This window comes from Carettochelys insculpta, chromosome 3 (assembly GCF_033958435.1).
Source record: "Carettochelys insculpta isolate YL-2023 chromosome 3, ASM3395843v1, whole genome shotgun sequence".
Classification (NCBI taxonomy): domain Eukaryota; kingdom Metazoa; phylum Chordata; order Testudines; family Carettochelyidae; genus Carettochelys; species Carettochelys insculpta.
The window spans coordinates 161,519,868-161,545,056 of record NC_134139.1 but is presented as its reverse complement, the minus strand read 5'-3'; the positions used below and the strand labels follow the sequence as shown (position 1 = coordinate 161,545,056).

Below are 25,189 nucleotides of genomic sequence, written 5' to 3'. Positions count from 1 at the left end.
AGGTAATAAGAATCAAATTCAGTCTTCGCCATTCTGTTGTAATATGTTACTTAGAGTCCAACATCAGTCACTTAGCTGTGTTTCATGCAATCTATGTGTTCTAAGTTTTTCATCATAATCGCTCCAAGTAGAAGTGTTGCAGTAATGGAGTTTCATGCTCTCAATGGTATGAGTAACTCTTTTGATGTCCGATGGCAGTGGTTGCAGTTGTGTAGCCAAATAGATATGGAGAGGTGGAAAAAAGAACTTCTGCTTGCAAGTGGTCCTGAGAATCCAGGAGGAGTCAGAGACTTAGAGAGGGTCCTGTTTTTGTCTTTTAAAAAAAAAAAAAAAAAAAAACTTCACAGGATGAAATTGTCCATTTGCATACATGCAAGCAACCTGATGTCTTAGATTTCTTTTCTTGCCTATGTGACTTGCTTCTGTCTTATCTTAATTTCAACCCTCTTTGTTTCCTGATCTTTACATTGACGGTATACTTACCAGGCAGTTGAGACACCATGAGCAATCTTCTAGAGTTCGATGATTTTTGCACATGTGAGGATGCAGCAATTGATCTCTCTTGGCTCAGACATTGACCTTAGTATCATGTGGAGTAAGGGACGCTGGCATGAGCCCAAAGAGCCCTGATGTACACGAGGGCAGAAAGTCATTGGATGTGTCGATTCTAGCTACGCTAAGGGCATTGCTAGAATTGCATATCTTGGATCAACTTTGTTCCCTAGTGTATATCTAACCTCAGAGAAGGGACCATGGGATCTGGGTGTAATTAAGAGCATGTCTGCATTATGTGGTAATGTGCATCAGTGAAGTGTGAATTTCAGTGTGCCCCTATATATTTACATTCTAATGGACCTGTGTAGATCCTATGGTAGTGCACGCCACCAGGGTCTACATGGGTCAGTTGATTTCTATTGTGCATACCACATTACGTAAATAAGCCCTTAGTAGCAAAATCAGAATGACACAATGTCACTGAATTTCCTGCTTGCATTATTACATAATGAACAGAAGAGATGGGGCAAAAATAGAGCTGTTACAACAGACTTTTAGGGCACATGTGTTATTGTCAGTATTGTCACTCAGCATCATTGAGATTAAAAAATGCTAGTGCAATTTTGTCTTCAGTTGTAGTTGGCGGGTCTCATAGTTTCTTAAAATCAAGTAAGTAATACTTAAGTGGTCAGTTTCATGTTTAATATTACCAGTACATTAAAAATGCATAGATTGCAGGAGATTTTCATTAGTATCAATTGTTTTAATATGTATAGGAATGTTATACATCTGCACTTTGTTTCATAAACTCCATTAGTAATTCCAACCAGTGATGTGCATAATATACATGTGTTCAAAAAAAAATTCTAAATATGTACTTAAGATGGCAACTTTACTTCTTTCTAAGGGACACTGCTAAGTTGTAAACCAGATTCAAGATTTCAAGGATTGGGTGCTTTTGTTAAAAGATGTATTGAGAGAAGTTCTATGGCCTGTGGTATATAACAGATTAGATCAGATGATCTCATTGGTCACTTCTGGTCTTGGTATCTATGAATGTGAGGAGAGCCTATATAAGTCAGAATATAGATTTAGGATATTTAAATGTAAATTAAAAAATTAGTGAAAAATATTCCTGTTAGGTTTTAATGAGTTTGATGCAGGGTGGATTTGATTTAAATTACCAAAAAAAATCATTCATTTAAATCAAGTTAATAAAAAAGCTAAGATGCATAGAGTGCGCTTAATATTGGAGTAAGCTTCGTTGAACTCACAGGCACTTCTGGTTTTTTTTTTTTGTTTTACAAAAGAAAAGCTGAGTTATGGTGAAGTAAAATTGGGGTATCAACATTATGGTCTCTGGCCATGATGTTCCAATGTAAGGGGCATGTTTTATGTAATGTAAAATAAGAAAACAACAAACATAGTGGAAATTATTAGCCCTAGATTTCTTACTGCAGTTTTCTGTATTGTAAGCTTGAGTGATATATTTTAAACCGAGTTAACTAAACAAGGCACCAGATTTAGCTAAACTAAACTTTGTTTTCTAACAGCATCCAACACAAACAGCTTCAGTATTTACTTGTCAGATCACACTTACGCAAAAAGGCATGGAGACAGTCTTGAAGAATGACCAGTTATAAAGTTAATTATTTATGTTACTGATCAGTTGATCCACTCAGCCATATTCATATCTTCATCACATCATTGTCTCATTAAGTAGTTTATCTTATGGGCTATGTCTACACTATCCAAAAACTTCGAAATTGCCATGCAAAATGGCCATTTCGAAGTTTACTAATGAAGCGCTGAAATACATATTCAGCGCCTCATTAGCATGCGGGTGGCTGTGGTGCTTGGAAGTTGACGCGGCTCGCCGCTGCGCGGCTCATCCAGATGGGGCTCCTTTTTGAAAGGACCCTGCCTGCTTTGAAGTCCCTTTATTCCTATGAGCAGATGGGAATAAGGAGACTTTGAGATAGGCAGGGTCCTTTCGAAAAGGAGCCCCGTCTGGACGAGCCGTGCGGTGGCGAGCCGCGTCAATTTCGAAGCGCCGCAGCCGCCCGCGTGCTAATGAGGTGCTGAATATGTATTTCAGTGCTTCATTAGTAAACTTCGAAATGGCCATTTTGCATGGCCATTTCGAAGTTTTTGGATAGTGTAGACATGGCCATGATGTGTTTATTTTGCAGTGGAGCCCCACATCATCTTGTAGCACTGCTTACACTTGACACATTTTCCTTTTTTACTCCCAGATACATTCTCTCTTGCGCCTCAAAGTCATGACGGTTTTTGTGGCAAAAGTATGGGAGAATATAGGAAACTATGTGTTTGCTGAATAATATCTTCCCTCTTTCTTTTCAGTTCACTCCACTGTTCCTTTCGATGCTGCTTCTGTCTTTTCTTATATGTTGTCTTTGTCTTAAGACATTGCCTTAACTAACTGCCTTGCTGTGCTCCACCACCATCTAATCACAAAACAAAAACAATCGTATCTTGCTTTGTCTTTCTTTGCACATGTTACTGTAGACTATAGACAACCTCCCAGCCTTAGGAAGATTCTCACTAGCAACCACAGGCTATACCACAATAATACTAATCCTGGAACTTTTCCTTGCAACTTTTCCTTCCTTGCCAGCTTTGTTCACATATCTATTCTGGACATACCATCACTGGACCTAACCATGTTAATTACAGAATCACAGGCACAATCTCCTGTTCCTTAGCTAACACCATAAGCCATGATGTGCCAACAATGCCCCCACTCCACGTGTATAGGACAGATTGCAAACACTCTTCGACAAAGAATGAATGGACATGGAACAGACATCAAAAAACTCCAAATACGCAAGCCTGTCAGCCAGCACTTTAATGGAGCGGCCGTTCTGTTAAAGACCTGTAAGTTTCTGTTCTACTGAAAAGGGACTTTAACAAGCATCTACAGAGGGAATGCTCAGAACTAACATTCATATTCAAATTCAGCACATTAACATGTGGTTTGAACAAGGACAACAATTACTGACCCATTATAAGGACTCTTCTACATGCTTTGATGTTTTGTCTAACTCTTAAACCCTTCTCCCTGCCCCCCCCCCCCCCGGTCCCTCTGCTCTTCTGATTTGTCAACCTTGATAACAATTTTTGGATCTCTGTGCTTTATGTATTGAGTCTGTTCTGGTACGGCTATGATCTGAAGATGTGGGACTGTCCCACAAAAGCTCATCACTTAATAAATTATTTTGTTAGTCTTCAAAGTGCAACATGACTGCCTTTTTTGTAGTGATAGAATACAGACTAACATGGCTATCTCTATCAAAACAGAAAGCAGTCAAGTAGCACTTTAAAGGCTAGCAAAATAGTTTATTAGGTGAGCTTTCGTGGGACAGACCAACTTCTTCAGTCTGTCACTGTTACTTTTTCATTTGCTGAGAAACAGAAATTGGAGGTCCAGAGCTTTGAAAAAGAGCTAGTAGTTAGGCTGGGCAGACTAGAGCCATTCATTCACTTTTGTTCATCTATTGTATTTGAATGGGTGGTGGATGATTTAAAAAAAAAATCAATTGATTTAAATAAAATCTTTTTTTGTGGTTTGACAGCATTTTGTCTTTTGTGAAAAAGGTTGGCATTGTGGGATGCAGTGTTACGTAAAGGATAGCACACTGCATTCAGAATTGGGGGAGACCTCTCTTCTATTCTGAGCTCAGCTGCTGACCTCCTGGGTGACCTTGGGGAAGCTACTACACCTTCATGTGCCTCATTTTCACCAGTTGTAAAATGGAAAAGTGTGTAAAATGCTTTGAGGTTAATGAAAAATTCAGTGTAAGAGCTGGGTAATGGTATTATTTCAGGATTAAATGCATATTGCAGTGTTCTGTGACTTCGAGAGGGTGATAATCCTTCACAATGGGCTATTCTGAGCTAAATCTTCACAGTATAGTATTGGTGTGGATAAATTAGTTAGCCAATGCCTATGCTGTTTAAATTCTGTTTCCCACCCCCACTTCCTTTGAGAAGATACAATCAATAGTTAATAGTGAACAGGAAAACAGTAAAGGTGAGTAAGGTAACTTATAGGAGCAACTTATTTTGTGGGGAGCGACAAGTGTTCAAATTTACAGAGCTGTTTTTCTGCTCTGTCTTGGGGGGGAAAAAAAAGCAATTAGTCTAATAAAAAATATCTTATCCATTCTACTTGTCTTATATCCTGGGACCAACTCTGCATACAAAAAGGAAAACTCAGCATGTTAAGTTCATAATCCACTCTTGAATGGAAAGATTCTGCATAGATACATAAATTATGTAGGCTGACCTGTTGTTCATCCCATGGTGAAATGCAGCCTTGTCTGAGTTGAAAGGTGCTATGCACTGATAAATTTACACTATTCAATACGTGAGAACAGGAAATGAATACTACAGAGGAAAAAAACGTTTTGAACTGAAGGTTATAAGGTGGAGAAATAAAGTTTGGCAAAGCTCAGTGATTGGGTTAATACCAGATTTGGAGTCCAAGTTACAAAAAAAGGCTTGTAAGTAGGTTGGAGCACAGATTTTGTGCACAATTAATTAGATTGCCTTTCTGCAAGAAGGATGTGTTTACAACTAAATAGACATGGGGATGGGAGAAGGCCTGCACTTGCTTTTTCATCAGTGTATCAACAGTGCCACCCAGAGTCACAAATGTGCATTTTCCACTTTTTTCTGATTGCTAGGTTAGGTAGATTGAATATCATAGAATACTAGGACTGGAAGGGACCTCAAGAGGCCATCAAGTCCAGCCCTCTGCCCCAATGGCTGGACCATGTACTGTCTAAACCATCCCTGAGAGACATCTATCTAACCTGTTCTTAAATATCTCCAGGGATGGAGATTCCACAACCTCCCTTGGCAATTTATTCAACTGTTTGACCACCCTGATAGTTAGGAACTTTTTCCTAATGTCCAACCTAAACCTCCTTTGTTGCAGTTTAAGTCCATAGCCTCTTGCTCTAGCCTCAGAGGCCAAGAAGAACAAGTTTCCTCTCTCCTCCTCATGGCACCCTTTTAGATACCTGAAAACCGCAATCATGTCGCTCCTCAATCTTCTCTTTTCCAAACTAAACAAGCCCAATTCTTTCAGCCTTTCTTCATAGGTGACATTCTCTAGACCTGTAATCATTCTTGTCACTCTTTTCTGGACCCTCACTAATTTCTCCACATCTTTCTTGAACTGTGGTGCCCAGAACGGGACACAATACTCCAGCTGAGGCCTAACCAGCGCAGAGTAGAGCGGAAGAATAACTTCTTGTGTCTTGTTCACAACACACCTGTTCATGCATCCCAGAATCATGTGTGTTTTGTTTGTTGTTTGTTGTTTGTTGTTTGTTGTTTTTTGTTTTTTGTTTTTTGTGTTTTGTTTTTTTTACAACTACTCATATTTAGCTTGTGGTCCACTATAACCCCTAGATCCCTTTCTGTTGTAGTCATTCCTAGACAGTCTCTCCCCATTCTTTGTGTGAAACTGATTATTCCTTCCCAAGTGGAGCACTTTGTATTTGTTGTATTAAACTTCATCCTGTTTACCTCAGACCATTTCTTCAATTTATCCAGATCATTTTGAATTATGACCCTATCCTCCAAAGCAGTTGTAACCCCTCCCAGCTTGGTATCATCTGCAAGCACTTCATATTTGTATCTCTGCTGGGCTTTAATTGTACATATTTGGAATGAACACGAATGTTTTTGATCAGCACTAATACCATCATCCTCCTGGTCAGGCCTATATCCTGGGTGTTGTCTTTGACTTTCTCTTTATTTCTTTTTCTCCAGTTGAAATCTTGCTGATTCTTCTGGCACAAGGCTACGCCTAGACTACAAAATAAGTCAAATAAGTTGCTGAATGTGACTGTCACACTGAATTTAAAATGCCAGGCTTCCAGTTTTCTATTTCCTGAACATCTGGAAAGTAGGGGAGGTGAAAGCAGACAGAATGTACATCTTTGGGGTCATTGTTGGTTACCTGTTTGTACACCTGGAGGGCAGTAAAGTCAATTTGAAGTAATACTTTTTCCACATTGGCATTAATCTGAGCTTTTAATCTGGAAGTTGGCATTATGCTGCATCGGCTGATCAGCATAAGAATGTTGACCTTAGCGCTCTTTAAATTTGACCTAATGGTATTTGCAGTGAAGACAGTCACATTGTAAAATTGCATTAAAGCCGCGTCTGCATGTGCCGGCTACTTCGAAGTAGCCGCGCCACCTTCGAAATAGCGCCTGCCATGTCTACACGTGGTGAGCGCTATTTCGAAGTTGAAATCGACGTAAGGTGGCGAGACGTCGAAGTCGCTATCCCCATCAGGAGCTGGGAATAGCGCCCTACTTCAATGTTGAACGTCGAAGTAGGGCACATGTAGCCAATCCGCCTCCTTCAACATCGAAAGAGCGGGGTCTGCCATGGCGGCCATCAGCTGAGGGGTTGAGAGACGCTCTCTCCAGCCCCTGAGCTCTATGGTTGCAGCGTGCAGCGGCCCCTTAAAGCTCCCTGCCCCCTGCGTTCCTGTGCAGGAAGCTGAGAGCGCGTGCAGGCGGCAGCACTGACGCGGCCAGCCTGCACGCCTCCCTGCAGCCCCAAGCCACGCCGCCCACTGTGATGGCCGCCTGCCAGCCCCTGAGGCGCCCCCAGGGCACCCCCCGCCCCCCCAAGGGGAGCCAGGGCTCCCAGGCAGCTAGCCAGCCTGGGAAAAGGCAGTGGGGCCCTTCCTGGATGGAGGCTGAGATGTGGGACCCGCTGGGGCTCTGGGGCGAGGAGGAGGTGCTCCAGGTAATGGGGAGCAAGAGGTGGAACGCGGATGCGTTCGCTCGGCTGCCCGAGGGCCTGGCTGCCTGGGGTCACCGTGCCCGCACTCCTGACCACATCAGGAGTAAGGTTAAGGAGCTGCAGCAGGGTTACGCCCGGGCCTGGGATGTGGCCAGCCGATCTGGGGCTGTCCCCGCCACTTGCCCCTTTTACAGGGAGCTCAGGTCCATCTTGGGCCCCCGGTACACCACCTCCCTGCCGGCCACTCGGGGCTCATTGGCTGATGAGCCCCAGCAGGCCCTGGAAGCGGAGGAGGGGGAATCCTCCAGCGATGAGGGGCTCCACGTCACCATGCCATCCCAGAGCTCTAGCAGGGCATCCTCCCAGAGGGTGTCCCCTGACCGTGGGAGCGGACCGTCAGGTATGTACCCCCCGGTGCACACCCCCGGGGTTAAGGCTTGGGGACAACAGACATGACCAGGGCCCTCCACATGCCCAGATGACCATGGCCCCAGGGACAGCAGTGGCATGTCCCTCAGAAGAGTGCATCAGCCACTGCCCCACAGCAGGACAGCGCCATGCCCCATCCCTGGGGATGGGGGGAGCGGAACCTAGGGTCCCCCGGGGGGGGAGGGGGTGGGACACCCACCAGCAGCAGCAGCAGCAGCAGCATCTCCCGGGGACGGGGATAGGGAACCAGCAGCAGAGGGGCGGGGGGACAAGGGCCACAGCTCGGGGCCCACACTAATGGCTGTCTCCACTCTTCTTCCCCTCTGTGTTCCGCAGCTGCACCATCGGAGGGCCCGGAGAGCGCCACCGAGGTCTCCGTGGTCCCGGAGAGCGCACCGAGGCCATTGCTGCAGGTCAGCCCCTCGGCGGAGCACCGACCAGCCTCAGGACGGGGCCCACGGCGGAGCCACCACCCGAGGACGGCCACGGACCTCCAGCTGCCCGCGACCCTCCAGCGTCAGCTGGAGGTGTCGGAGCGGTGCCTGCGGGTGGAGGAGCGGTGGCTGGAGCTCCAGGAGCCAGCACTGGCCTGGCGCCAGGAGGCGTGGGGGGCCTTCAAGCGCACATTTGAGCGCATAGCGGAATACCTGCCCCCCATGACGCACCGCCCGCTGCTCTGACCGCCATCCGCCACCCTGGGGCCTTCCACCGAGGGGGACCTGGGGCCTGCTGACACCCACCGGCCAAACCTGCTGGTTCGCCCGGCCCCCACCCAGCCTCAGCCAGGGCTCAGGCCGAGGCGAGGTTCGTGCCCTCCAACCCTGGGCACCGGACAGTAGAGGGGTGTGGGGCCCAGGACGTGGCCCCCCACCTCCCCCTCTTTACATATCCCCCGTCATATTTTTGTGTATATAGTTTGTGTTAGACCCCTGTTCTTTTATGGTACCTGCCCCCCCCCATGTAAATAGTTCCCTTCTTTTGTTCTTATATAGTTAGTATTAATATAAGAGAATTCACTGTTTTTTGGCTTCAGAAACAACAGGTCCATTTTTATTTGCAAGAAAAGTGTGTGTGTGTTCGTGCTCTTGGGTGCTCTGTGGTGTGGGCGTGGGGGCAGGGAGTGTTTTGGAGGATGAGGGGGTGCAGTGGGCGGCCTGCCAGCGTTCACCCTGCAGCCTGGTCGAAATGGGCCTGCAGGGCCTCCCGGGCCCGGATCCCCTCGGGGTCCACCTGGCGACTGGGGGCAGCAGGTGGCTGCACGTCAGCCCTGCCAGCCTCCACAGCCCAGCCCTGGAAGAATGCCTCCCCCTTGCTCTCGACCAGGTTGTGGAGTGCACTGCACGCACCCACAACCTGAGGGATGTTGGTGGGGCCTGCATCCAATCGGGTGAGGAGACACCTCCAGCGCTGTTTGAGGCAACCAAAAGTGCGCTCAACCACCTGGCGCGCATGGTTCAAGTGTGTGTTGAAGCGCTCCTGGCTGGCTGAGAGATGGCCCATGTAAGGGTGCATGAGCCAGGGCTGGAGGCGGTACGCCATGTCTGTGATGATGCAGGGGGGCATGGTGGTGTCCCCCACAGGGATCTCCTGCTGGGGGATGTAGGTCCCCGCCTCCAGACGGAGGCACAGGCCTGAATTCCTGAACACCTGGGTGTCGTGGGTGCTGCCAGGCCACCCAACGTAAATGTCCAAGATGTGGCCCCGGCTGTCCACCAAGGCCTGGAGGACCACCGAACGCTAGCCCTTCCTGTTCAGGAAGCGTCCTCCGCTGTGCTCTGGGGCATGGATGGGGATATGGGTCCCATCCAGAGCCCCAAAGGAATTTGAGAAGCTCAGTCTGGCAAACCCCGCGATGGCAGCATCTGGGTCCCCAAGCCGCACGAGCCTGTGGAGGAGCAGGGCATTGATGGCGCGGATGACCTGCAGGGGAAGGACATGGGAGAGCACTAGTGTGGGTTGTGTCTGGCCCTCCACCCCAGGGCTGCCTCCTTTCCCCAGGGCTGCCCTCCACCCCAGGCCCCCCCCGCCCCGGTCCTCTTACCTCCATAAGGACAGCCCCGACGGTGGCCTTGCCCACGCCAAACTGGTGCCCCACGGATCGGTAGCTGTTTGGATTGGCCAGCTTCCAGACAACGAAGCCGACCTGTTTCTCGACCGTGAGGGCACGTCGCATGGAGGTGTCCTGGTACTGTAAGGCAGGGGTGAGCCACTGGCAGAGCTCCAGGAATGTCTGCCAGCTCATACGGAAATTCTGGAGCCAGCGGTCATTGTCCCACTTGCTGAGCACCAGCCGCTCCCACCAGTCGGTGCTCGTGGGGTAGCTCCACAGCCGGCGGTGTGTGCAGTGGTGGGGGGCGGGTCGGAGGGCAGCAAGGCGTGGGGCTGCTTTCTCCTCCCCTGGGGGCAGCTCCTCTTCTGCGAATAAAAGGTGGTCAGCTGCCTCCTACATAGCATTGAGCAGGGCAAGCACTGCTCCTGCAGGGGCGGCTGTGTGGACCTCTGGCGGCGGCTGCTGCTGCTGCTGGGGGTCCATACTGCTTCGATGGGTGTGCGTGCCTGTGGCTCTGTAGATCGCGTGCTGTGCAGGTGGTGTGCGTCTGGGAGGGGCCCTTTAAGGGAGCGGCTAGCTGTTGCCCCGGAAGTGCTAGTCTGCCCTGTGACCCTGTCTGCAGCTGTTCCTGGCACCCTTATTTCGATGTGGGCCACTTTGGTGTGTAGACACTCCCCTGCAGCGCCTACTTAGATGTGCTGCTGCCCAACGTCGACGTTGAACGTCAACGGCACCAGCCCTGGAGGACGTGTAGACTCTATTCATCGAAATAGCTTATTCGCAGAAGAGCACTAAGCTGTTTCGATGTGGCATACACGTGTAGACGTAGCTTAAGTGCCTTAAGTAACCTTGTAAAATTTGAGTTAAGTGTACAGAACATTTACAAATAGGTATTATAAGACTTGAAATGGTCTGAGTTGTAATTTATTGGTGCAGAACAAATGCTTCTGTGTGTGTGGTTTTTTTTTTTTTTCAAATACAATTTCTGTGGCATGGGAGGATTTTTCTAAAACCTGTGTCCTAATTTGAAAGAGACTGTTCAGTTCATACACAGAATTGTACAGGGACTGTGCTGAGGGCATTAAATTATACAGTATCCTCTTAAAGAAAACTTAACTTTTAAATCCTAAAAAGCAAAGGCAGAAAAGGCAGTTAATTTACCATTTGCGTATTTTGTTCCTCTGTTCCTTTTCTAAACTATCACTGCTTCCTTCCACCACCGGCAGCTTCTGTTTTCAATTGCATCTCGAACAATCACTGGGTATTCTTTAACACTCATCAGTTTAATTGACTACATGTTCATAGTTTTCGATTGATGGGTGCGGGTGTTTGGTGTAGCCTTTCAAAAGTACCTTGTACATAATTTTACATATGTGAGCAAGGGCACTTGGTAATGACTTTCTTAAAGCAGGTAATAAACTACTGTCAGAGATCCACAGCTCTGGAATAATCTCTGGGAGGAATGCTTTCAGTGTGCCAGGCCTCTTAAAATAATGATTTTCAACTTTTCAAGAATACTGTACCCCTTTCAGGAGTCTTTGTCTTCTGTATCCCCCTTCCCCCCTTTTTACCTCCACTTAAGTACTTGCTTACAAAATCAGACATAAAAGTGCAGAAGTGTTGCAACACACTAGTGCCGAAAAATGGCTTACTTTTACTTTTTTACTATATAGTTATGAAATAAATCAATTGGAATATACATATTATACTTAGATTTCAGTGTATAGTGTGCATGAAGCAATAGAAACATTTAACTATGAAATTTTAGTTTGCACTGATTTCGCTAGTTCTTTTTATAGAGCCTATTTGTAAAAGTAGACATATCTAAATGAGTTGATGTACCCCTGAAAGACCTTTGTGTATCCCCAGGGGCATGTGTACACCTTGCTGCGAACCACTTCCCTAAAGCATCTCACTGTTCCTCCAGGGTAACTCCTGCAGCCTTACCACTTTCTTAACACTAGATCTCTGGGCTTTCAGCAATCCTCTTTCACATTGAGCTCTGTTCAGGGAGTCCAACTGAGACAGACTCCTGATCAAGCATGTACTGGTCTCCAGGGATTAATGCACCTCACCAAGCATTTGCAAGGACAATCATGTGATGGTATCAAACAGTATTCATTAACCAGAAATGACTCAATATAGGAAATCCTTGTGACTGTATGGAGAGCTGAAGGCTAAAGCATAGTCCGTTCTGGTTAGCTCAGAGCCAGCCCAAGCAGTAGACAGAATATGTATGTATATTTTAAGATTGGTGTGATTGTTGCTTAACTGGAGGAATCTGAAGTGTGAGTAAATTTCAGAAAGAAGCCTTGAAAATGTTACTTCTGTAAAATTTGAATTTTTTTTAAACAAACTACTTGTCTGAATAGTAAGAGAGAGAGAGCGAGCCATGCTTGTCCTATATACTATCAAAACAAAAAAGCAGTCAAGTAGCACTTTAAAGACTAACAATTATTTTTTTACTTTTTTAAAGTGCTACTTGATTTACTTTGTCTGAAGAGTTGCATAAGAATAGCCATGCTGAGTCAGGCAAAAGGTCAGTCTAGCTCTGTGGTGTCCAAAGTGTTCGTTACTCGCCACATGTGGTGAGTAGGACACTGTGTTGTGGTGAGTACATGCATACCTAACTCATAAAATAACAATTCTTCAAATGTGTCACACGTTCTCAAGATGATTAGCACAGGTGCAATACAGCGGGCAGCCTGCCAGCCAGTAGGGAACCCCTGCAGGCACTGATACTGCCTCTACTGAAAGGGAGCACTGCAGGGCATAGCAAGGATGGCGGTTTGGTACCACACCCTCTAATATGTGGGGGCACGCTGCTGTTGGTGTGCTACTTGCGGGGAACAGCTGGAGCTGGGGCACTCAAAGCCGCAGCGGGTATTGGTTGTTGCTGTTTCTGTAGGTAGCCTTTCTCTGCTGCAACGAGTCATGTTGCTGCGCTTGTGTCTGTGATTTATTATGTCATCTCAGAGTTTTGTGGGAATTCAAAGGCCAGGAGGTATTTATTTTTTGGATATTATTTAATAAAGTTTTGTATAGTATAAAGTGGCGAATATGAAACGACAACAACCACAAGTGTGGTGAGCTTTGAATTTCTGTTGGACACCGTTGCTTTAGCTTATGTCTTGTCTTTCAGTAGTGGCCAATGCCAACTGGCCCAAGAGAGAATGAACAGAACAGGTTATCCTCAAGTGATACATCCCTGCTAACCTTTCCAAGCTTCTGGCAAACAGAGGCTAGAAACACCGTTCCTGCCCCCGATCCTGGCTCATAGCTGTAGATTATTGTGTTCTTCATGAACTTCTCTAGTTCTTTTTTGAATTTTGTTGTAGTCTTGGCCTTAACATCTTCTGGCAAAGAGTTTCACAGGTTAATGATGAGTTGTGTGAAGAAATACTTCCTTTTGTTTGTGTTAAACCTACTACCTATTCATTTCATATGGTGCCCCTAGTTCTTGTGTTATAGGAGAGTAATATTTTTATTCGCTTTCTCCCTATTAGTCATGATTTTATAGACTTCTTTTGTGTCCCCCCACTTAGTTCTCCCCTTTTTCCCCGAGATGAAGAATCCCAGTCTCATTAATCTCTTCTTATGGGGAAGCCATTCCATCCCTCTAATTATTTTTGTTGTCCTTTTCCAATTCCAATATATCTTCTTTGGGTTGGGTTGACCCACATCTCCGCGTAATATTCAAGATGTGCACATACTGCGGATTTATAGAGAGAGAGAACAATATTTTCTATACTGTTGTTTTTGTGTTTTTCTTAATCATTCCCAATGTTCTGGATTTTTTTTTTTTTTTTTTTTGGACTGCTGTGGCACATTGAAAGGATGTTTTCGGAGATTTATCTGCAATGGTTCCAAGAAGTCTTTCTTGAATGATAGCAGCTAATTTGGACCCATCATTTTATGTGCGTAGTTAGGATTGTTTTCCAATGTGCATTGCTTTGCACCTGTCATTGTTGAATTTCGCGTGCCATATTATTGCCAAGTCACCAGTTCTGTAAGCTCCTTTTGTAACTCTTCAGTCTGCTTGGGACTTAACTATCCTGAGTAATTCTGTACCATCTGCCAATTTTTTCCCACCTCACCTTTTAACCTCCGGGTGACATGCATATTTACTTTCCTCCATTCTGAAAACTGACCATGTATTCCTACCCTTTTTTCCTTGTCTTTAAGCTGGATACTGATCCATGTAAGGACCTTCTCTTTTATCCCATGACAGTTTATTTTGTGTAAGAGCCTTTGGTGAGGGACCTCATCAAAACCTTTTTGAAAATCTAAATACCCTACATCAACTGTAACTCCTTTGTCTACATTAATTTTGTATGAAAATCTCAGATAAATCCTCCTTTCCCTTTAAAAATAAAAACCAGTCTCAATACCCACAGAATATTGTTTCTGGATGGGTGAGTCTGAGTGTGTCTTGCATTAGTGATATCACATTGGTTGTCCTGTCTATATCCAGTCTTAAATATAGTGGATAATTTATATCTAATTTTTATCTTTTTTACTGCAGCGAGGATCTCAGGCGATGGTTCATTCAACAAGAAATTGACCTTTTTAGATATCGGTTTAATGAGCTAACTGGTCCATTGGTCGAGAAGTTCCTGAAATATGTTAATTTGTCATATGAAGCTGTAAGTACATTGTTTTGAGTTTTTTGACTGTTCAATGTATTCTGACATTGTCTAGAATTTTTTCATTGATTTTTAAATGTTCTATTGTAAAAGTTATATATATCCACAAGGGAAATTAGTGCTCTCACCTTCCAAAATTAGGGATTTTGTGCCATAAAATGACAATTCTTTATGCATTGTATTGTAGTTTTGTGCCTGACAGGATCACAAATGGAATACCACTTTATATTTAATTTGTAACAGAGGCTGTAGTGGGGTTACTGAAAGAACACTGTTCTCAAAGAACTTTCAGGGATAAAATAGAGATATTGTCATATAGTCAGGGCTTCGAAAGGTTGGCTGTGGTCTCCTCCAAATGGGGCGTGTGTGTGTATTCTATATCTATACAGGACAGCTTGTTGTTTGTCTGTTCTTCCATGGCAATCTGGCTTACACTATACCAGGCTGATGCTCTTTTTATAAATGCACATCAATATTCTCAGTCTATGATTCAGCAATTCTGAAGAGAAACAGTTGATTTGCATAAAGCTTTTTTAGGGACCAGGATGGGTGTATCCATAAATCTTTGGGACCTAATTGTGGCACTTGGTCCTTTTGATCCTATAAGCTGGTATCAGTGAATGTTTGAGAGAGTATAAAATTTTGTCTCTCCATCACTATTCTTGGTAGAATGCATTCTAGCCTGTTGCTGAGACAAGAGCCTATTGTTTCTAAGGTGTCTACCTCTTTCTGCAGTATCAGTATAAATAGTCTGTGTGTAGTCTGGAGACTTATACAATGTGCTACTCAATGAATTGAAACCTTTAAAAGTTTTGAGAAGATTCAAAAATGTAACAATTTTTAACTATTTGAAAGATAATGAGGTATTCAGTGCAGCAATGGATATGAGTGACCTATAAACTTCTATAGAATAGAACTTATTCCACAGGTTGATCGTCTATTCCATGAAAATGGGTTGCTGTAAGAAGGAATTTTCCGACACACGTTATATGTGCGCTGTATATATTTGAATAGTCAGTGAGTACAACCGATTTGACCTGGTTCCAAAGCCTTGGCAGATAAGTGGCTTGAAACTGTATAAAATATAACAGCCCAGGCCAGAGGAGAGGGCCACACATTCCATTCAACCCTGTCGGGGTACTACTCACCCTACACTCCAAGTGCAGAAAGTGAGGTCCTGCTGAGATTTAAAAAAAAAAACAAACAAACAAAAAAAAAAAACTTACCTGTAAACAGGCTTTACTTTAACTTCTTAAGGTCACGGATTCCTGGACTCTGGGAGGGTAGGCTGCCATCACTGAGTGAGAAAACACCCCCCACTTCCGTAGGACAGCACACTTGGAGCCTTCTTGTGGGGGCACCCCAAGCTCTTAACTCTCCCTCAGGAGAGAGAGCTTAGACAAAGAGCTGTAATTTGGTAGCTAGCTTCTCGCACACGGACCTTTTCACAGATCAGGGCTACATCTACACTAGCCAGAAACTTTGAAATGGCCATGCAAATGGCCATTTTGAAGTTTACTAATGAAGCGCTGAAATACATATTCAGCGCCTCGTTAGCATGCGGGCGGCTGCGGCACTTTGAAATTGATGCGGCTCGTCACCGCGTGGCTTGTCCAGACGGGGCTCCTTTTCGAAAGGACCCTGGCTACTTCAAAGTCCCCTTGTTCCTATGAGCAGATGGGAATAAGGGGACTTCAAAGTAGCCAGGGTCCTTTTGAAAAGGAGCCGTGTCAATTTCAAAGTGCTGTGGCTGCCTGCATACTAATGAGGCGCTGAATATGTATTTCAGCGCTTCATTAGTAAACTTTGAAATGGCCATTTGTATGGCCATTTCGAAGCTTTTGGCTAGCGTAGACACGGCCCAGCCCTTCACAGGCACTTGCAAAAAACATCACTTATTCACAAACCGAGAGAGAGAGAAATCATGGATTGCACGTGTAGAGAGTATTTCCCTGGGATTCAGCTTAAAAGTTACAGGGGAAAAACATCAAGTTAAAAGCAGTAACACAAAAGAGAGAAACAGCAGTAAATAATTTAAAAAAAAAAAAAAAGAAAAAAGACAAGCCAGATAACCAGAATGCATCTACCTATACATTTCCCTGGTACTCACACCTCTCTGGCTGATTCTGCGACAGTCAGGATACTTTATTTCAGCTGCCTGGGAGACATTTCCCTGTCCTGGTCTTTCTCTCTGGGTCCCTAGAGACAAAAGCCCTGGGAACTGCAATTGTTCTCAGTTTAAACAGGATTACTTTACTCCCATTGCATGTTGAATAGTAACAGAGAGGTAGCCCTGTTAGTTTGTACTCCAACAAAACAAATCAGCAGAAATGTAGCACTTTAAAGTCTAACAAAATGATTTATTCAGTGATGAGCTTTCATGGGACAGACCCACTTCAGATTTGTCAGTTTTTATTGCAATTTATTTTTCTTTTGGTCCTCTGTACTTATAAATGTCAGTCTGTACTGGAAATGAAATTGATGTCAAGAAGTGGTGCTTTGTTTCCCTCCCATTTGCTCACTAGGATTCAGGCTACTTCAGAAGATTAAGCCCTTCCCTGCACTCATTCATGACAAACCGTTCAACAATGTCCATTAGAATTAAGCTCTGTGGGAGAATCTGAAGTACTTTAGACCTATCATGGGCTTTGTGTGGAGGAAGGTGACCACCAGGAAAGCTAAATTTGTTTTTAAGCTATTTTATAAACTGTTTTCCATTAATGCTTTTGTTTTGAAGAAACAGCAGCTTTCTTTATGAAAGTTTGCAGGTCACTGGTTAACCCTGTTATTGCCCCTGAGAAAATAGAACTCTGGGTGCTGAACTGAAGTCAGAGATACAGAATAATCACAGTAAATTGGTTGGGACTGCTGCCTGAGATCCTAATCCGGAGGGAGAGAATCGCAACTGATCCTGCCCTGTGAAAGGTGACAGGTGGTGGCCTAAAACCTTAGTGGAGTGATCTCAAGGAGACCATGTGGGCTCAGAGATGCAGTTAAATTAGGAATTGTGACAACATTTATTATTGTACTTTATTACCACCTGCCACAAAAAAAAAACCAAAACCAAAACCAAAAAGCTTATATGTATACCCTTCATTGCACTCTAAAAATCATACCATTGGAAAACCAAAGCTCTGAGGATTCTGTTATTTCATGACCATCTAATCCCCCTTGCTTTAGAACTGGAGTCCAGGTTTACATTTAGAAACCCTCTAATGCTTGTGGGGGTTGTGGTAAAAAGCTTGAAACTGTTAATGCCATTAACCAATGCATTGTTGTGTTCTGAGTCTGCAAAGACTGTAATACAATAGCTCTGTTCTGTGAACCGTTCCATTCATTTTAATGTGTTTTTAACTGAAATGTAAAGATGATTTTAATACCAGCACTGTTAGATATTTCACATGACTATTTTAGTAGAAACATCCATTCACTGTTCCTGTTCCATAATTCTAAACTATTTCCTGTGGATCCCTAGGTGCCAAAAGCTTCTTAGCTTTGCCCCAGCCAATTTCTATAGTGCAACTGTGTTCTTAATAGTCATTGGCATATTAAAAATTGAACTGAAAGGTGAGGGCATTGTAAAATGGAATTTCACTGTACAGCACGGATCACTGCCAGGAAATTGAAACATGGAATCTTTTTTTTAAAAAGCCCCACGTTTTCAAATTAGACTTTCACAGTCTATCCACACTGACATACCAGAGAGCTGCAGGAGCCAGAAGTCTTGGAGTGTAACTTAAGTTCAGTATGTCATAGCATACGTAGGCACTTTGGATGCACAACAGCTTATTCTGGAAAGTTTTTTATGCTCTTGGGTAGCTTTATTGTAGGTGAAGACAAAGAATAACAGGCACAGAACTTTAGAAATGACTGTTGGACACCTTGGGTCTTATCTACACTGGCAGCACCTGCAGGGTACATACGGTTATGCATCAAAGTGAAAAGTGCGCTGCATCCATACTGTGATGCATGGCTACGTAGGGCGAGAGAGCATCAGTCCATGGGGAAGGGCTTGCAGTGTGCTACTACTTCGCTCGCTATCAGAGCCTTTCCCCTCCGTCTTTCTCTGCAATGGGGGGAATAAAACTTCAGCTGTGGAGAGCTACCAGGGCTCCCCTCTCCCTTGCTCACCACCCTCAGTGGGGTCTTTGAATGCAGCAGGGAAATGGGCTGGCAGAAGAGAGGCAGCATCATTCTACAGAACAAAAATAGTGATGTAGATGTAGGAGGCACTGCTTGTGTACATGGGGGGTAATATGTTAAGCTTCTGGCATGTCTTTACTCTGCTTGCATCTGGGAGTACTGAAGTAAAGCATTTATTTGTAAAAATCTGCCTGCCACAGTGCAGAGAAGTGTTTCCCAAACTGAAAACATCTGTATACCCCTTTTGGACTTTGGTCTTATTGGCGTACTCCCTCTCCCAGTGCTGTAGGCAGTCCTGTGATGGCCCTGGGTAAATCCTGGGTAACTGCTCTGGAAATGTTAATAAAAATCTAGTGCAGAAAGAGCAGTTGTAATACTATCTTGGTATTGAAACTTTTTGCTGACTATATCTACATTTTTTTCCAAAATTTTAAAATTCAACCTGTATTTCCAAAATACACAATGTGCAAAATAAACAAAAAATAAACACAAAGCTTCTGTACATCAATGTTGTTGGTTAAACGTAATCATTAAATTTGAATTTACATATGTACCTAAAAATAAATAAGTTCTTGAATGTGACGAGCGGAACTGCTTGTGACCATCCAGTAAGACAGGGGTATCCAGCCTGAAGTAGGCGAGCTTAAGTCGAAGATGCAGCTCCACGTCAATAAGACTTCTGTTTCTTTGTTTTGATGCCAGCCAGCACCAAGAATCCCAGCTCTCACAGGTACAAGGTGGGGAAGGGCAGAAGCTACTTAACTGCTTTATCCGATAGGGCTGAATACTTGGAACTAACGCTCAACCCAAAGGACATTAGCATCTTTTGCTCAAAGGCAGTTTTCAGGAAGCCATCTGAAGCAAGCGCCAAGAGCTGTTCTTCTGAACCTGAGAAGTTATTTGGCAGTGTTTGGAGAATCATGAGGGAAGGGTTCCTTATCCACTCAAAGGTGCCATCTGCTTCCGGGGGGTACTCACAAAGACCTTTCTTCAATCCTTCCAAATGCCCCATAGTTCGTAACACATCAACAGTGAATTCTTTAGCTGAGTTGATCACTAAGTCATACAGGGATGGAAGGGAATTCACCACGACTAAGGCATTTAACCCACAGCTTCAGTTTTGCAATCATTGCATTGACTTCATCTCAAACGTAGAATATGGATATGAGCTTGCCTTGTAAGGATAGATTTAGGCAGTTCAGATGAGCAAGGATATATTTGCAACATATACTAATTTTACATAGCCATTTTCAGTCATGCATACAGTCTTGCATACTGAAGGTTTTTTCCCGAAAAACTTGAACAGGAGAGTGAGGACTTTTCCATATGAAAGCCAACGTACTTCAGTGTGAAATAGGAGCTGTGTGTAGTCACTGCCTATCTCTTCACAAAGCTGAGAAAAAAATTGGGCATTCATTGGCCAGCCTTTCACAAAATGGATAGTTTTAACAGCCTCATGAAGTACTTGCTTTAGATCTGCATGCATGCCCTGGGTGGCAAATGTTTGTTTCCTGTGTATAGAACAGTGTGTTGATTTTCTTTTTTTGATTCTGATGGAACAGCTGGAATATGTGAAACTCCTTTCTCTGAACTGGTCATGGCTCTGATGCCATCCATGCTTATCCCAACGCATCAATTTCAATACAAGTGTCTGTCTTGGAAGTCATCCATAACTTTAAAAATAGCTTTCCCAGTTGACATTTTGTTCTGACCACATTTGCCAACATGTACATCTTGGACTTCCCCATTCAGCTTGTATCTGACAAACAACAAGAATAGCTAAATTCACAATATTGGTGGATTCATTGGCTTGCAGTGCATAGTAAGCGACTCCATTGTGCTTGTAATAATAATTGCTGTCTGACATTTCCGGCCCTCTCTGTGACACTGCAATGAACAGCGATGTTTGACAGGGGAACACTATCAATCACTTTGCTTGCTTCGTCTCCAGCCATCACTTTCTCCATTACTTTGGCTATAGGTTTTACTGGTCATGCCAATCATTTTAGCAGCTCCAGGCTTTGCTATTAAGTAGAACACACTATATGAGGCTTCCAGTGCTCTCACAGTTTCACCTCCTGTCACAGTGCATATGGTTTTCTGGGACTTTTGCATAACCTTGTGTCTATTTTTGAAGAGTTCTGCTGGTTTTCCATGATATTCTTTGTTTGCTATTGAAATGGCATGCATAATTGAACAGGTGCCGCTTCATCGCCAGTCCATGAAAATCCCAGTATAAGATAATCTTCATCATATTTGCAGGCTCCTTTCATTTTCTTTGCAGCTGATACTTTCAACACACTCACAGGTGGTTCACATGGTTCACTAATTTGATCTTCACAGTTGTCTGATAGTCATATCACTGTATTATTCATCACAGTTATCACTAGCACTTGCATTTCCTTCTCACTTTTCTATCATATGTTTCAAAGATCCTGTTTTAGTCACTGATCCATCATAAAGTGGTTTAACAGGAAAAAAACACAAAAAGAGAAATTTTGTATATTAGTGCTCTGTACTCAGATTGCTTGCTACAATCTTTAGTACTCCAAAAGTTCCTAATACTTAGTAATGTGTAATTCATATCACTCATAAGTATGGTGCCTGTATATCTTCCAGAAAGGCAACTGTGCTGCATGCCCTGCAGTATTACACACCTATGGCTTTGGCTGGCAGCCACAGCTGTACTTCTGTTTGTATAAGAGCTGGCAGATGTTACCAAATGCACCATATTGGTTACTAATAAAGTAAACCTGTGTGTGTGTGTGTGTGTGTGTGTGTGTGTGTATTTCTACACCTTTCTTCTGATTTTTATAGTAATTTATTTTCTGCTGCATACACCTTGAAATCCTTTCACTTTGGGAAACACTACAGTAGAGGATGATTTTTATGAATCAAACTATATTCCTCTTATTTTTAAAAGTAGCTTGTGGCTGGAAGATTTATTCTATTATGTTCCTCCATTAGTGGTTCTCAAACTTTGGGTACCTGAGAACCCCCCATTTTTTTATCTGATTTTTTTCCCCCCCTCCCCCATGGACACCTCTTCCTGCCTCCAAGCCTGCAGGTGTCAGCTTCTAATTTTTCCTGGTGGTTCTCAGTTCCTGCTCTGCCTCTATTCCTAGGGTAACTCGACTACAAGAATGAAATATCAGGACACATGCGGCGCGGGGTGGGGCAGGAGGGATAAGCATGATGAGCAGACCCTCTTGCCTAGGAAGCTAGTCTTGCGGCACTGCTCCTGTACCTTGAGGCCTGTCTCTCCGCGCCAGAGCCCTGTGCTGGCCTGACCCGTCCTAGCTGCAGCTACGCTGGCTCCAGCCCATATCCCCAGACCATCCTGTCTCTCCTTTTCACTGCATTCTTCCCGCCCCCGTCTCCCCCCCACCCCCCCGCCTTCCCCATCCCCCATCTGGAACAGGCTTCATCCCCATTCTTCCTGTATACTATTGGACAGCTGTTCTGTGGCATGGGAGGAAGGCATAACTGGGAGGGTGGGGGAGGAGTTGATTAGTGGGATCTTCAGATCCATGACTAGTGGATTTCCTGGAGTACTTTCGCAGGCCCTGCACTTCCTATGGGTCTGTGGACTATAGTTTGAGAAACACTGTTTTAGCCTATTGTCTAAAGCTAAGCAGCGCCTCACTATCTGTGCTGATATTTGTTCCTTTGCTGGGGAGCATGATGTACTCTATATGCTATTGCAACTGAAGCTTTTAGCTTGTCTCTGTTTTAGTACCTCATAGCCAAAACTGAATCTGAGTAACCCTTATAAAACTTTATTTCCATCTTTAACTCCATTGCATCTGTCATGTTTTCTGAATTTCTAACTGGCAATCTGTTACTTTTGTTTAAAAATCACCATTGTACCATGAATAAATATATGTATTTGGGCATATATTACTGCTTTCCCTGTGGCTTTATGCATTGCTTGTGACCTATTGAGTCAAAATTCTTCACAGAGGAGCATTTTTAAAATGAACTGGCTATATTTTATTCAGGCTAACAATATGAAAGCTAATCAAGTAAGTAGCATTTTATTGTGGAGATTCATTCACATGTTTTTGTGTGACATTTTAAATTTTTTTCTATTGGACATGACTGTCTTAAGAAAAACTTTTATAGAAATTGCGATATTGGTACTGGGTAATGGCTTGTATTGGTAAGAAGAAACAAAGTCCCTTTTACTCTTTCTTGTAAAAACCTTTATTTTGAGACTAGTATGGGTTAAAATGCATATTGTCAATATCAATTTGGGTGACAGATCTTGGTTATGCTATTGTACAAATGAATGGTAAATGTTAACTAGAACAGAATTAATGCTTCTATTCAGTTACTTTTTTTCTATCTCTAAGAGGAGGCTCTTTTGTTGAAAATGGTCAATACTAGCTAATCTTAAAAAAAAAAAAAAAAAAAAAAAAATAAAAAATATTTAAAATATGGCTTGTAACTTATAGTGCTGAAAAACACATTGCAAAATCTTCATGCAAAGTCTGCCATAAGATGAGCACAGCTAGTTTTTAAGCAGTACTCAAGAGATGTGGAGTAAATGCTGACATTTAAGGTGATGGGGCCCATCAAAGGGAATATGCAAACACAGGTGTGCAGTTGAGATTTAATTTTAGAGATTAATGCATTAAAATCCTACTAGAAATGATTAATTATGTGTCTGACAGGTTCTGGCAGAAAAAACTAAAATAGATTGTAAGATATTTAAAGAGAAATGAAGAGACTATCATCTGTTAGAATAACAGTTTAGAATTTTCAGATTAAGTTTGTATTTTCAAGAGTAGTGGAAAAGTTTGAATCTCAAAATAAGAGCCATGTTATGTGAAGGGCTATTACCGTGGTGGTACATATTCATGGTACCTTTCTTGTGTTGGCGATGCACATGGCACCAGGAAGAGCACTTCTAGTGATTTAAAAGGAGCAATATCAGGAGGTGAGACTCCAGTCTCTTAGTTCTGCTGGTAGCTCCCTGCCAGGAGCCTGGCAGCACCACAAGTTCCCAGCTCTCAGCACATTTCCCCCTGCTCCCTGTTTTCAGCTGGTTGAGAGGGAAACAGCATAGGGCTTCTTGCCTCCCATTCTCTGCCCCGGAGGACTAGGAGATGAATCACTTGGACTTCTCGTCCTAGCTCCTAGCCAGAAGTGGTGGTTTTCTTATCAATTTAACAGCTTCTGCTGTGATATTGACAGGAAAATTGCTGTAGGAAACAGTGTCTGCATTAACACTTGGTCAACACCCTAACTACACCAACAGAAGTCTTATTTTCCTCTGGGAATGGGGTAGTTATATCAGAGTCATAGGATACTTTGGTGGTAGGAAGGCTGTAGCATAGACACTAACATAATTAGGTCAACATAAACTGTCTTTTATTGACTTAATTGTGTAGTGTAGACCAGCCGGATGAGACACTTTCATGTACCCAGCTTCAAAAGAGTTAAGACAGTGGTGTCTGAACCTTCAATCTGGGTAAGCAACTACCTAGCTGGCATCATCCAGACTAACATGTCTTTTTCTTCCTATGGCTGATTTGAAAATCCAGAAGACCTTGGTGGATTAAAATGGTGACCTTGGCAGAAAGGCATAGTGTTAAAATGTCAGTAAACCATGAGCTGGATACAGAGATAGGCAGACTAATAGTCGGGGTCCTCACAGTAAGGTAGTGGTAACTCGGTGCTCACAGAGAATCTGATGTCAAGGCAGAGTCATGTGTATCTATGGGCTTGAGTGGAAATGCCAAGTGTGGGCAAGACACATACAAATACATATACATATGTCTCTTTTGTTTTGAGATCTGTTTCTCTAAGCTTTGTGTATCAGTTGGTCATAATAGTACTTGGTTTTTGAGAAACTGCTTCTGTGACATAGGATGATATCACTGACCACAGGCTCCTGGAAAACTCTGGCAGGGTCCAAGTTACATCTTCCAATTAACAGTTGGCAAACAGAGCGAGAGAACACAGAGACCTATGTTGAAAGTGTTTTAATATCCCTCCAGAGTAGTGGAAGCATAGGCCTACCAGTTGCAATGGCTGCTAGAAGAGGAGAGGAAGTCTACCTAGGGACTGTGCCATTTCCCCATTTTCAACCCCTCTGTTGGCTTTTTCTGCTTCAAAACCCTTCACAATTCTTCTTTCTTTTTCATCTTTTATTCCGTCTCAAGTTCTCAGTCAATGCCAACCTCCCCGGTCCATTTGCCAGGCTCTATTTTACTTGTGTATGGAAGACATTTCTTGGGCTCCTCTACAAGGCCATTTTCCTCTATATTAAAATCCATCTTAGAGTCCTTTTTTGGTAATACTTTTGGGGAAACTTGATAACTTGTTTGAGGCAGAAATAGGATAATTATAGCTTCTGGGACTGTCTGTAAAGCTTGTTAAACTCAAATTTACATTGCCAACACAGCCTTTCCTGTTTGGATGCTATAAGAATAACATTAGCTGTGGTAGTGTCGTTTCCTCTCCCCCCCCAACCCCGTGCAAGGAAGCCTCGTGTCCCAAGTTTAAATTTCATGAACTGGTTTTCCTTTGCTTTATTTTTAAACAGTAGGCAGTGGAAATACACTTCAAGTTGGGCAATATAATTTGTCTTGCAAGTAAATTATCATGAGTAGTTGTTTTCCTT

General features: G+C 43.6%; 1 protein-coding gene across 3 annotated transcripts in view; it reads left to right on the top strand.

The window, feature by feature from the left end:
• The window catches only part of PRIM2 (DNA primase subunit 2), a 223,184-nt gene that overhangs the window by 4,715 nt on the left and 193,280 nt on the right, over window positions 1–25,189 (top strand). For all 3 annotated transcript variants that reach the window (XR_012645098.1, XM_074991105.1, XM_074991104.1), the window contains exon 5: window positions 14,295–14,415. Coding sequence is in view for 2 of the 3 variants with exons in the window: in XM_074991105.1 (XP_074847206.1) it covers window positions 14,295–14,415 (121 nt within the window). In the remaining variant the exon portion in view is untranslated. The remainder of the gene's footprint in view (window positions 1–14,294; window positions 14,416–25,189) is intronic.